Here is a 14,075-nt window from a genome sequence, read left to right as displayed (position 1 = left end):
TAAGTCTGCTTAATCCTAAAATACGAATATTATCCTCTTCCTACCAATACCCCATTTTCAGTTCAATAAACATTAAACCCGCCAAATTTTAAATTAAGACACGCCCACCCACCAATCACAGCAAATGTACCTTGCTGTTTTCACAGTAGTCTTATATAGCTCATCTATGGGGGCTATCTTTATCTTAATCGAGTCTGATTGAGACATGATCGAGACCGAGACCAAATGTAAAAATGTTCGAATTGCTATAGTGATTTTCTTTTTGGGTGTAAAACAGTGGCGGCTTTTGGGGGTAGGCTGGATAGGCCGGGCCTACCCAATAATTTTAAGAGCTTTAAAATTGAAAAACATATACACAGAAAGCATCGAATCGTATTTAGGCATTTTAAATATCATTAATAGGCCCGATAGGAACTGGCCGACCCAGCTCACATAAGATCCCCGTACAAAAAGCGTTTGAAGTTAAGCACCTTGCCAGACAACGATTTATATTGTCGTGTTTATGCTTGCTGTTTAGGCACCAGACGATCGGGCCTAATCTAACTTAATTGTAATATAAATTTTCTTTTAAATTATGATAAAAAAATATGTAACATAATCTATAATTGTAACATATTTTTAAACAAACAACACAATTGCAAACAAGTGCACGGTTGCCCAAATAAATTTTAAAAAATTCTTAAAATTCGAAGAAAAAAAATCACATTTGCTTGATTTCTATATCGCCTGATTGTATGCAACTTATATATGTGAGATTGTTTTATAACTGATACATAAAAATGAGTTTTTATGATGCTTTACTAGGTTGCAGTAATAGTAATGTTGTTAGTGAGTGTTTGGACATTGTTGTTTCACTATTGGAATCGCCATTATCTAGAAGAACTGAAATTGATAGAAAAAAAATATTATGAATGAAAGGCCTACTCCAACATTGCGTATTGACCAAAAAGATGGGAAAAAGGTGCGTACTTTTAATTGCTCTTGGTATGATGTCTACAAATGGTTGTCTGGAAGTATTACGAAAAACAGACTATATTGTTGGCCGTGTTTGTTATTTTCTAATAAGAAATGTGTATAAAATTGTGAAGGATACTTTGATTTAAAAAATATGTCTGCCTCCTTAAAAAACATTCCAGTTGCAAGGAACATTTAAGTAATTTCCTGTCCTTTAAGGATGTACAGAAGAGGGCGTTGTTCGCGATTTGCTAGATGAAAAATCAAAAATCGCAAAAATTAGATACAACGCAGAAGTTAAAATGAACAGAGAAATCATTAAAAAATTAGTTAGGGGGGGGGGCATGACTCCGTGACCCCTCCCTCTGGATCCGTCACTGATTACACATAGCTATGTAATTTGCTGGCTTGGCCTACCCAAAATTTTACCACACCAGCCGCCACTGGTGTAAAATTATTGTTTTTTTTTTCTAAAAATATGGCTTTGGCAAAGCCAATTAGCCAGACTTATAAAATTATTGTTGAAATACATAAAATCGGACATTTCTCATATTTGGTCCCAGTGAAGATAGAATCAAAAGAGTTTGACAGAACGAAATATTGTTGTTTGGCATTGTTGAAATTTGCATTACAAATAAAATATACGCAAAAGCAATATGATATTTAAATATGAATACTTTATAATTACCCAAAAAGAAAAAGTAAATAGTTTTAAAACAGTTTTTAGAAGTAAATAGTAAAATGTCAAAAAATGTTCTAATAATTAACTGCAATTAATTTAAAAAACAAATGTAAATTCATTCATTCATAAGTTATCAAGTTGCAGAATCCATAAAATAATAGGTATAATAAAAATGTACGTTTTAAAAGCTTTCTCTCTTGGTATTTGAAGAATATAACATATACATTCTAAGGACATGGCAACACTGCCAACGCAATACTTTGTTCTGTGAAACTTAATTGACAGCTCATTTGAGGCTATCTTCACTGGGACTGGGACGAACCAAAAAATGTAAAAACAAAAACCAGTGTGAATTGTGAACACAAAAAAATTTCCCATCACATTCAATCAAAATCAAAGTAATCAAATGGAGGTAAAACAAGAAGTTATCGAGGAAACGTGTAAAGTAGAAATAGAGTATAATGACCTGGATGGTGCACTTTTGGGAGGCTTTAAATGTGAAATTCAGGAAGAATCCATTAGAAAAAGTACACATGACACATTTGATTATTTAGAGTCAAAAGAACATCTTATAAAAACTGAAAGAGAACATGGAAATAAACTTAAACCATTTGAAAAAAACCAAAAAACTGAAAAAGGTTAGTAACTTTTGTTTGGATAGGTTCTTGAATAAAGTCAGCATTTATTAGGATATATTTATTCTAGTTTTTAACATTATTAGTTCTCCCACAGAATCATAACCTAATGCCAAAGAATCTAAAATAATAACAAAGAATATAGACCCATATGCCTCTATATTCTTTAATAATAATACAAAACAGTATTCTATCCTATACTAAAGGTTATAATCATTGCAGATAATCCTTCAAGTAAGAAGGTTTTCCCAGAATGTGTAAAGAAAAGAAAATTAATTGAGATGAATTTTATATATTCTATTATCACAACTATTTATGAAAGTAAACAGAAATAATGAAAAATTAAAATGAAAAACTTCCATTTCAACAAGCTTGATCTAATGGACATTTTTTTCTTGGATTCTTATAGTTTTATAATTTTTAACTTCTTAAAAAGAAGATTGTTAAAGCATAACATGAATATGTCTATACATACTTTATTTGTTTGCAACTAACAGCTCATTGTTTCACTAAATTCTGAGTAGGCTTTTGTCAATAATACAAATGCTAATTAATATTTCATTAAAACGTCATTGTGTTTCTTGTATACCCTAAAGTTAATTCTTGTAACAGAAAAAATTTAATCTTGCTGGAGGAATGTAAGCACAGAAACCTCCATTCCTATTATACAGTAATAATGTTATTTAAAATAAATAAAAAATAAGATTTTATACCCAATGTGCCGGCATTATACAACTATGTAAACATGCAAATAAAATATTATAAGTATTGTTATAGATAGAAAATGAAAAATAGAAAACAAAAATTTTTAAACACTTAACCTTACTTGAGATGTGGCTATATCAGAGAATACTTACGATCCTGTGGACTGACCAAGTCACAAATAAGGAGGTCATCAGAAGAATGAATAAGAACCGAGAGGTAATGACCACCATCAAATCTCGAAAGTTACAATTCATCGGACATATTATGAGAAATGAATCCAGATATGCTCTCCTTCAAGCCATCCTGCAAGGAAAAATATTTGGAAAACGAGGTCCAGGAAGAAGAACATCTTGGTTAACGAACCTCAGAATCTGGTTCAACACAACATCTATGCAGCTTTTCCGTGCTGCTGCAGATAAGATAAAGATTTCCATGATGATCGCCAACATTCATAATGGATAGGTACATCAAGAAGAAGAAACTTACTTTTCGTTAATTATTTCTTGTATTACTCTATTGCTATATTAATTGTGGTAATTGTTAAAATAAAATTCTCTTAATTTTTTGACCATTTGCTCCCATAATTGCTCATCTTTTTCAATAAGCCCGAATATAAATCCTTTCGGGGTCCACACACAAAAGTAACAAAAGTTTTTATTTGATGCAAATAACTGCCTTTGAATTTGATAGTAATTCGCATGATTTATCTCTAAAATATATCTATTAACTTTCACTTCCATATACTTTTTAGTATTTTCCTAGTCCGGTCGTCAGAGCCTAAAAATAATATGAATAAGCTGAATTTTGCCGAGAATATAAATTTTAAAACCCCAAAAAAGTTGCAAAAAGTTTACCACTTTTACCCCCGGGCTTCCCCCTAAAACCTCCCTTGCAGGGGGGTAAAAACGCTAAAAAATCGATTTACCAAGAATCTGTAGGCTGTAGAAAAAAATGTTTTAAATAAAAAATGCAGCTGAGATAATTTTGAATAAAAATGTTTAATAGCACTTTTTGTGTAGAATGAACCGTCCTCTCAGAAACAACGCTTGAAGTGACCCGCGGTTTTGAATGTCATTTGCTCGCGCAAAATCAATATTAAATAAAATTTGTATAAACTCGACGGTAAAAATCGATATCTTTTGATGAGAGTGTGCTATCAACAAAAATCAAAATGCACGGATCACGAGTTTTGTCAATAGAACACTTTGATCAAAAGATATCCAATTTTTACTGTCAAGCTGATACAAATTTTATTGAACATTGATTTCGCGAGTGTAACTGACATTCAAAATCGCCTCAATCGCTGTTTCTGGGAGAATGATTCATTCTGCACAAAAAACGCTAATAAATATTTTTGTTCAAAATTATCTTAGCTAATTTTTTATTTGAAATATTTTGTTCTATGGCGTGCAGATTCTTGGTAAATCAATTTTTTTTCCTTTTTCCTCCCTCTAGTAGGTGACTTTTAGGGGAAACCCCAGGCGTGACACTTGTGAACTTTTGTACATCTTTTTTTGGTGTCTTAAAATTGAGGTTTTTGGCAAAATTCAGCTTGTTCGTATGATTTTTAGAGGTTCAGTGGCATTTTCGTCTCTGAAGACTGGAGTATCCTCTCTATTGCATCTTTAGGACATAAATATTTTGCTGAAATTTGACATTTAATTTCGACAACAAATTATTACCTATGAGTCCATCTGCAGGTGTTGCAGCTAAGAAAGGATATTCCTGATGAACATACATTCCTGGTGGGCAAATATCTAAAGCAAGCATTTAAAATAATGTCTTTGGCAACCTTTCTTTTGTCGGTTGTTACCTTTAATTTACAAATCCGACCAAAATTCGAGGCTGTCAGACGTTTCCCTCTTTCTGAATACCATTCCTAAATAGCGTTGAGTTATTGTGTTATTTTGCTGTGTGTTTTAAAACTACTTAAGCATTTATTTTTATCTGTATAATGACTTTAAACTGTATACGTGATTACTGTTGTTTAAAACAAAAATGTCGTCCACCGATCCTGCTGATAAATTAGTTGAAAATACATGGAGTCCTTCTTGAAAACGAACTATAAGAAGTTTTCTTAGCGCTAAGAATACAAAATACCCACCTTGTATAATGTTTTAAAGGAGATGAACGATGATCCTGATTTGTTATATTTGATGAAAAACACACATTTACGGGATTAAAAAAATCTTCAAGTAATTTATTGCATTCCATATATTTCAAATCTCAAAACTTACAAAGACTTTAAATTTTTAGGAAAAGGTAAAAGACTTATTATTTGAAAGATTATATGTCACATTAGCAGCGAGAATGGGTTTGTTTCAAATCCCCTCTGGGCATTTAAGTCGATAAATCTAGTGATTACCATGAAGAGATGATCCGATCCAGAGACAGATCAAGCTTTTGAAAATTGTTGATAAATTTCAATGTCTTACCAGCATTACAAAATAAATCTATCATTTTTCTTGACAACCGTACCATTCTTGTAAAATAGAGATAATAACAAGTACATCTAAAAAAAGCAATATCCAGAATTGGCTCCTTTCCAAAAATATACAATTTGATCAATATATGCTTAAAGTACAGCTTCTTTCAATCATAAAAAAAAATATAAAATATTTTATGATAAATACGTAATTGATGAAATGGCAAAAACCCAGAATAAACTGGTATTGAGACTTCCTCCCTAGCACTATGAGTTAACCCCGTAGAACTCATCTGGGCAAATATTAAAAATAATACTTCTGGAAAAAACACCACCTTCAAATTCTCAGATGCCATAAATCTATTTTATAATTCAATTTCATCAATTATACCAGAAATATGGAAGAACTGCCTTTTACATATTCAAGAAAAAGTAGAAAAGGAAATGTGGCGACTGGAAAATATAATTGAAACACATTTTAAACCACTTGTTATAAAAGTTGATGATTTATTATTTAGCGTATGGCTACCTAGATTATAAATATATTCGATTGACTCTTTTGTAGCAGCCAGGTAATCCGAAGGGTTGTCGTTATAGGATCGAATCGGGCATTCCTCCACCATGTGTTTTACTGTTTGCCTTTCGGCGCCACAGTCGCAATTTGGTGATTGTATTTTTCCCCATCTAAAAAGTGAGTCGGAACATCTGCCACAGTTCGTCCTTATTCTATTGAGTGTGGTCCAAATTCGTCTCGGTTGGTTGAAGCCCTCAGGTTTGCCTGTAATACATGGCATGTTCCAGTTAGCTGGTGCAGCATTATTCTCCCATTGTTTTATCCACCGTTCTGTTACATTAACGTTTTGATCTACTAGCCTTTTTGCTGTTTTTAGAAGCGGGTGTCTAGAACGGAGCCTATTTATGTCTCTGGCGGAAGTTCCGACATGGGAGCGGAGCTCAGGATCAGTATTGATTTTTGTAAATTCTCTGACAACACGGTGAGTATGTGGACTGTTTATCCATACTGGTGCACAGTATTCCGCTACGGGGTATAGCGCTTTTGCAGGATGTTGTTACGAGTTCGGAGTTTTGCAGCAGTCTTAGTAAAATGTCCTTTAAAGTTTAGCGTTCTGTCAAGTGTAACACCTAAGTATTTTGGGTGTTTATTATAGTTAAGGAGTCTATCCTCAAAATGGATTTGAGGTTGATAGTCGGCCATTTTGTTGTTCAAATGGAAGCAGGACACTTCTGTCTTAGTTGTATTGGGTTGCAATCTCCATTTGCGGAAATAATTCCCTAGGGCATTTATATCGTTTGTTAGAATGCGTTCAGTGACCTCGAATTCTTTATGACTTGCGGCAAGCGTCCAGTCGTCTGCATATCCAAACTTTTTTGATGTGGTTTCTGGCATGTCTGCTATGTAGAGGCTGAAAAGCATGGGAGCCAGCATGGATCCTTGTGGAAGTCCATTATTCAGTTTTCTTTGGGTACTAGTCTTGTCTCCCAATATAAGTTTAAAACATCTGTTGGATAGCATGGCGTTAATAACCTCAGTGGTCTTTCTGCATGGGATTATTCGCATTAATTTATATATTGCCCCTTGTCGCCACACAGTGTCGTAAGCAGCAGATAGATCGATGAAGACAGCGGTTGTTTTCAATTGCTTTTGAAAGTTTGATTCCACATAATTGGCCAGGGCGAGTACCTGGTCTGTGCAGCTGCGGTTTGGCCGAAATCCTGCCTGTTCCACTGGTAAATGTTGGAATATGGTTTTGCTGATTCTATTATACAACAGTCTTTCGAACAATTTGTACACTATACTTAAGAGTGCGATGGGGCGGTAGTTTTTCGGTGAATTATTACTTTTCCCTGGTTTTAAAATGGCGACGATTTTTGCATTTTTGAGTTGGTCGGGGACGTTTCCCGTTTGAAGGATGTCAGAAAAGAATTCTGCGAGCCATTGTCTAGTGAATCTGCCGCTATGTTTGAGGAACTCAGCGTGAATGGCGTCGAAACCCGGCGCTTTTCCTGTTTTCATTTCATTTAGGGCTTGCGATATTTCTTCATGCGTAAATGGGTTGGAATATTCTGTTGAGTGTGCAAGACTAGATTTTGTATGTAAACGATTTTGAGGTGCCCTAGAGGTTGACACTATGTGCGTAGCTATTTGGTCTGGAGTTACTAGGTTGGTTTGGCGAACGGGTGGGTTGCTACTTCCGAGTTTCCGCAGTAGGGACCAAGCTTGTCGACTTGACTTCTGAAAGTCTAGGTTTTCTGCTGTTTGGGTCCATTTTTCACGCCTGGCAGCATCAATGCTGTGGAGTAGTTCGTCTGCAATCTCCTGCTTTCCATCTTCGCAATATTCTTCATACAGTTTTTCGCTCTGTTCTGTCCAACCAGGGATATATTCTTTGCGGTATCCTCTAGGGATTGTCGCTTTTGCTGAGGTGATTATTGCTCTTGTTAGTCTCCCGTAGTTCTGGCTCTTTGGTGGAATCCATCCTAGGCATTTGTCAAGGTTATTGGTGAGAGCAGACCAGTTAGCTTTCTTGAAGTTCCATCTGGGGCATGGGAACGATCTTATAATCGGAATGCTGGTACCGATCTTGATTAGGACGGGGCGATGTTGGCTATGTGGAAAGTCAGGCATAACCCTTCGTAATGCTGCTAGCGGTTGGCCTTTGTTGTCAATGGTAACAAAACAGAGATCAGGGTTATATTCTCTCCTCCAGTCCGCAGATCTGAAAGTGCCTCTATCTTTGGCGTCGAATAGAAGGTGGGCACCATGTTCTTCTGCCCATTCCACAAGGGACGTGCCATTTCTGTCAGTGTCTGAGTATTTACACATCTCATGGTGGCTGTTGAAATCCCCTACGTATATGGCTGGGTGTTCATAGGGATTAAGAACTTGGACAGGCCAGGTAATGGCAGGAGGTTTGTATATGTTAGCTATTATGACATTGCCTATTTTCACAGTTACCTCGTGGATGTTGTTCTCGGTAGAAGTGGCGATTAATGTTGCATTTTCTATGTTTGAACGGACATATGTTGCCACTCCGTAAGCTCTATCGTAGGTAGCGCCCAAAAGATCATAGCCGGGGATTTTTCCTCTTGAGCTTAGTTGACCTTTGTTTCTGTGTGCGTTTCCTGAAGTGCTACTAGGTCAACTTCGTTGTCTTTTAAAAGTCTGTGCAGGATTTGACATTTTGCCCTGCTTATGCCTTCTATGTTAAAATGGCAAACCCGTAGGCTTGGTCCCAGTTCTTTGGTCAAATGGTCCTGATAAGGTCCGTTTACAAGTGTCATTTCTGGAAAGATTTTCTGTGATATTTGAATTGCCAGGAGATTCAAGATTGTCTGGCGCCTTTTTGTGCTGGTTCATTCAGCGTTACCCAGGGTGCACGTGTAGTAGTGTTCTACTACGGACGCGAACTAGCTTTACATCCCAAAGTTGATGATGATGACATATTATCCAGTTCATCGGAAGAATGTTTAAAAGTAGGTGAGATCTCTATATCTGTCTTATATTTGCGCCGAACTCTAATGAATTATGAATCACTTTGTATTTTTATTAAAAAAAAACTAACCGTTTTGCAATATTTAAACTTTTTGGCATCGTACAAATAACTAAAAAAAAATTATAAATAAATCTTATATTTTTTGAAAACACCCTGTATATAAAATTTTTTTTCCCTTTATGAGATAAAAAAATAACTTCTTGTTTTTTTTTTCGTCCTGTATAAATGCTTCCTATTGACGAATATAAACTAAAAACAATCAGGTTCCTTGTCTCACAGTTTTTGCAAAATTAAAATATAAATTTCGTATTTTAGAAGATAATACTTCTGGCCAAACGAAAAGATAAACGTAAATGCGGTCCTGTTACAGGCCTACACCTGCTAATGTTTACGTCTCCTGTATAGCTTATTTAAATTTAGTATAAATTCGACAATTTAAAGCTTCCATTCCAGTGAGAATTTTACTACACGTAATTTGCCGTGTAAAGAAAGAATAAGTAGGGATAGGAGAGTAAGTGTCGATTCGCTCCGTAAAATATTTGCGCCTACCTCGTAAGAGTTTTTAATATGGTGGGGTCTTTTTTAAGTTTATGTAACTAAACAAATTAATGCGTAACTCGATTTTTTTCAAAAAGAAAACCTTATTGCTTTCAACTGCATCCATACAGCAATGGTTTATGGGCTTAACGGTAACTCTTAACCTTGATTTGAAGATATGCATTTGTAAAACTGCCAGTTGCAAACAAATACTTTAGTTTTCTAGTAAGAACTCCACTTCCTGTATCAATATCGCATAACAGTTTGTACGTATTGGCTGTTGGTTTAGGAGTACAATATTTCATATTTAACCTGAATCATTATGGTATAGTGCCCAAATCCGGAAATATGTCCTTCTTTTAGGTCCATAGGTTTAAAAATGTGACTCATAGAAGTTTCACGGTCATTGTGGTACCTCCTTGTGCTCAACCGTCTTTACTTCACTGTATCATTGTTTCTTTCGTGTTCATATGCTCATATTGAATGCGTTGAGGTGCAACTTTACTAAAGACAAGAGGGCTGACTATTACTCGTATAGAAGTCAGAAACTTATGATTATTACATTTCTTTAGTTTTAAATTCAATTTCCCTTGTACTTAAATATTTATATTATAGTCAGTTTGATTTTTAGATTATCTCCAAGAGAACAAAATGGAAATTATGGGGACACAAATTGAACATTCATCTCACGAAGAAAATTATATGAATCTACATGCTGAAGGAAAAATATTAAATAAAAATACCAAGGTTGTGACTGGAAAAAGATCTGACAAATGTGAAATTTGTTTTAAGCAGTTTACTCGAATGGATAATTTGAAACGACATTTGAGAACGCACACTGGAGAAAAAGCTTATAAGTGTGAAATTTGTTTTAAGCAGTTTACTACAGCAACTTATTTGAAAATACATTTGAGATTGCACACTGGAGAAACATTTTACAAGTGTGAAATTTGTTCTAAGCAGTTTACTACAGCAGCTAATTTGAGAATGCATTTGAGTGCGCACACTGGAGAAAATTCTCTCAAATGTGAAATTTGTTTTAAGCAGTTTACTACAGCAAGTCATTTGAAAGTACATTTGAGATTGCACACTGGAGAAAAATCTTACAAGTGTAAAATTTGTTTTAAGCAGTTTGCTACAGCAAGTCATTTGAAAATACATTTGAGTGTGCACTCCGGAGAAAAACCTCACAAATGTGAAATTTGTTTTAAGCAGTTTACTACAGCAAATAGTTTGAAAATACATTTGAGAGTGCACACTGGAGAAAAACCGTACAAGTGTGAAATTTGTCTTAAGCAATTTGCTCGAACGAATCATTTAAAACAACATTTGAGATTACACACTGGAGACAAACTTTACGAATGTCAAATTTGTTTTAGGCAGTGTAGTGAAAAAAGTAATTTGAAAAAACATCTGAGAGTGCACACTGGCGAAAAACCTTACAAGTGTGAAATTTGTTTTAAGCAGTTTACTACAGCTAGTCATTTAAAAATACATTTGAGATTGCACACTGAAGAAAAATCTTACAAGTGTGCAATTTGTTTTAAGCAGTTTGCTCGAAAAGATCATTTGAAACGTCATTTGAAAGTGCACTCTTGAGAAAAATGTTACGAATGTCAAATTTGTTTTAAGCAGTTTAGTGACAAAAGTAATTTGAACAAACATCTGAGTGTCCACACTGGAGAAAAACCTCACAAGTATTAACACCTTAAACGCCACAATGCATATTAAAAAAAAGTTACGTGGGCCAAACTATTAAATACATTTACAGTATTAGTTAATGTATTTTAAATAGTTATACTTTAGTTTAAGTACAAAATCTTACATTTTTAATGTTTTTTAGAATTATTTTAAGTGAGAAGCACGTGTGCATCTCGTGGCCACAAATAACTTTTGGATTCCTGGAGTCATGTGATGCACACTTGCTTCTCGTATAAGGCAAGAATAAACCTGTCGTAACTTGTTTATTTTATACGTTACATTCGCTAGACAAATGTATTTCGTGTTAGTTGTCGGTAGGCGAGGTTGTAGTGTGTATTATCAGTTTTCAATATGTCACATGAAATGGAGCAAAAGCGTTTGCAAAAGCTAGTGGAAGAGTTTTTTTCAGACGAGGAGAGTGATGACAGTGTTCGTGATAAAAATGTTGAATTAGATAGTGATGACGAAATAAGTAGTTCTTCGTCAAATCAAGGTGTTCCGGAGAGCAAGAGACAAAAAATGCAAGGTAATTTACAAGATTTACCTTCAACATCGCAAAACTTAAGAACAGTAGACGATACCATTGACAATGTTATTTCCCAATATCGACTGCCAGATGATGAAAACTCTTCAAAAGACGATGACATTGTGATTGATTATAACCAGCCCTTGTTATGGAACACGGTAGATGGTCAGAACTTGAAAAACATTACATTCAGTGTTCAATACTCGGGTATCAAAGCCGAGTTTTTTGAGATGTATGATAAAACTTCCCTTGACTTTTTTCAACTATTTGTGAGTGACAACATTATTGATTGGATTGTGCAAGAAACTAATCGATATGCACATCAAAAGATAAATATAGGTGATCACGGTCCGAAAGCTAGAATTAATAAGTGGGTAGATACAAATACCGAAGAAATAAAGACATTTTTGGCCATTCTTGTCTGGATGGGATTGCCAAAATTGTGTTCATATTGTTCATATAATCCGTTTGAATTATTACTTGCCAATTTACATTTTAGTGACAATGAAAATATTGATAAAGGACTTCGACTGTATAAACTATCACCCCTATTGGAGAAATTGGTATCAAATTTTCAGAGTGGTAGTGCCGGGGGAAGAACTCTGCATTGATGAAACTGTAGTTCCCTTTAGGGGCCGACTGTCATTTCGGCAGTATATCAAAAACAAGAGACATAAATTCGGGGTGAAGATATAAACTCTTTTTGGATGGAGGTTATACGTATGATCTACAAATTTATTGTGGTAATGATAAAACTGAAAATATGTCAGTTCCGGATAGTGTTGTGTTTAGTTTAGCTAATAACTTATTAGATGTTGGACGTACTATATGCACAGACAATTTTTATACTAGCGTTGCATTAGCACATAGGTTGCTAAACAAAAATACAAATTTGGTGGGAACTTTGAGGCAAAACAGGAAACTTAATCCTAAAGAAGTGACAGGTGCAAAATTAAAGAAAGGGGAAATTATTAGGATGGAGAGTAACATAGGTGTAGTAGTAACTAAGTAGAAGGACAAACGCTAAGTGCTTATGCTGAGTACAAAGCATACTGCTGAAATGGTAGATGTCCATCAAAGGGGAGGAATTGTTGAAAAGCCAGTTTCTGTTGTCGACTACAATAAGAGCAAAGGATTTATAGATATATCCGACCAACTAAAGTCTTACTCTACAACATTACGAAAATCAGTGAAATGGTATCGTAAAATAGCAATTGAGCTTCTTCTAGGGTCAGCTATTGTCAACGCCTATATAATTTACCAAAAAGTAACCAACAGTAACGTGTCCATCACATCTTTCAAGGAAGAGTTGGTTTGTCAACTGGTAGATTTCACTAGACTAACTAATCCAGAGCAACATATGCCGCATGCTCGTGAAGGTCACCATATGGAGGAAATGCAAAGTTCGGCCAGAAGAATGGTATGGTAGAAAATTTGCACACGCTAAAACTCCCTTTTCTCGTTTCAAGCATTCAGTGCAATAAATTTTATTGTATCACATGTTTTTGCGAGGTTCATTCATGTAATCTATAGACATTTGTCTATGCGCAAATATTATTTTTTTCATTTATTTCTTAACTAGAAACATGTATTGCTAATTTTTAAGGAACATTTACTGATCCTTTGCATTAAAAATAGTTGTTTACGTTATATATAAATAAAACTTAGTTTTAAGCTACATAATAACATATTGTTTTATTGCTAGAAACTAGTATCCTAAAAATACAGACTAAATATTCACCAGGCCACTGAGAAACTGTATTCCAAATAAATGAATGGGCAGGTACTGTGAAGCGCGGATGTACCACGTAGCCTGAAATACACTAATGGTATGAGATGCGAAGGTGCTTCTCATGACGTCAGTAAGTTCAGTGACTGAGATGCACACTTGCTTGTCATGGCGTCTAACGTGTTAAATTTGTTTTAAGCAGTTTAGTGAAGCAGGTTCTTTGAACAAACATTTGAGAATGTACACTGGATAAAAACCGTACAAGGGTGAAATTTGTTCTAAGCAGCTTATTCGAATGTAAAATTGTTTGAAGTAGGTAAGTGAAGCAAGTAATTTAAAAACCCATTTGAAAGTGCACACTGGAGAAAAACCTTTCAAATGTAAAATTTGTTTTAAGCTGTCTTATCATAATTTTACTTACAACAGTTATTATCGGCTTTTCGCAAAGTCTTGATTTGTTTGGATATATTATGAAGTTATTTTTCATAGTTTAATACAGTAATTAGAAGTAATTCGTAGTTTAACACAGTAGGTAATTGCAATGAAAAATAGGGTAAGGCACATTAGTGACGAAAAGTTCATGAACAGAAATGTAAACTTGCTATTAAACATCTTTGAAAATAATGAATACCCAAAACATATAAAAAAAAAACTGATATTTAACTC

At 34.6% G+C, this 14,075-nt stretch overlaps 1 protein-coding gene across 1 annotated transcript; it reads left to right on the top strand.

Annotated features, from left to right (window-relative positions):
- Positions 1 to 1,937: 1,937 nt before the first annotated feature.
- On the top strand, positions 1,938 to 13,751 carry LOC140441753 (uncharacterized). The gene is made up of 2 exons (XM_072532652.1): positions 1,938 to 2,274; positions 10,085 to 13,751. Exons 1-2 carry the CDS (start codon positions 2,043 to 2,045, stop codon positions 11,050 to 11,052), a joined length of 1,200 nt encoding a protein of 399 aa, XP_072388753.1. The 5' UTR covers positions 1,938 to 2,042; the 3' UTR covers positions 11,053 to 13,751.
- The last annotated feature ends 324 nt before the right edge of the window (positions 13,752 to 14,075 follow it).

Source organism: Diabrotica undecimpunctata, chromosome 5 (genome assembly GCF_040954645.1).
Source record: "Diabrotica undecimpunctata isolate CICGRU chromosome 5, icDiaUnde3, whole genome shotgun sequence".
NCBI lineage: Eukaryota > Metazoa > Arthropoda > Insecta > Coleoptera > Chrysomelidae > Diabrotica > Diabrotica undecimpunctata.
The sequence above is the reverse complement of the archived record's forward strand: the minus strand, read 5'-3'. Positions and strand labels throughout refer to the sequence as shown.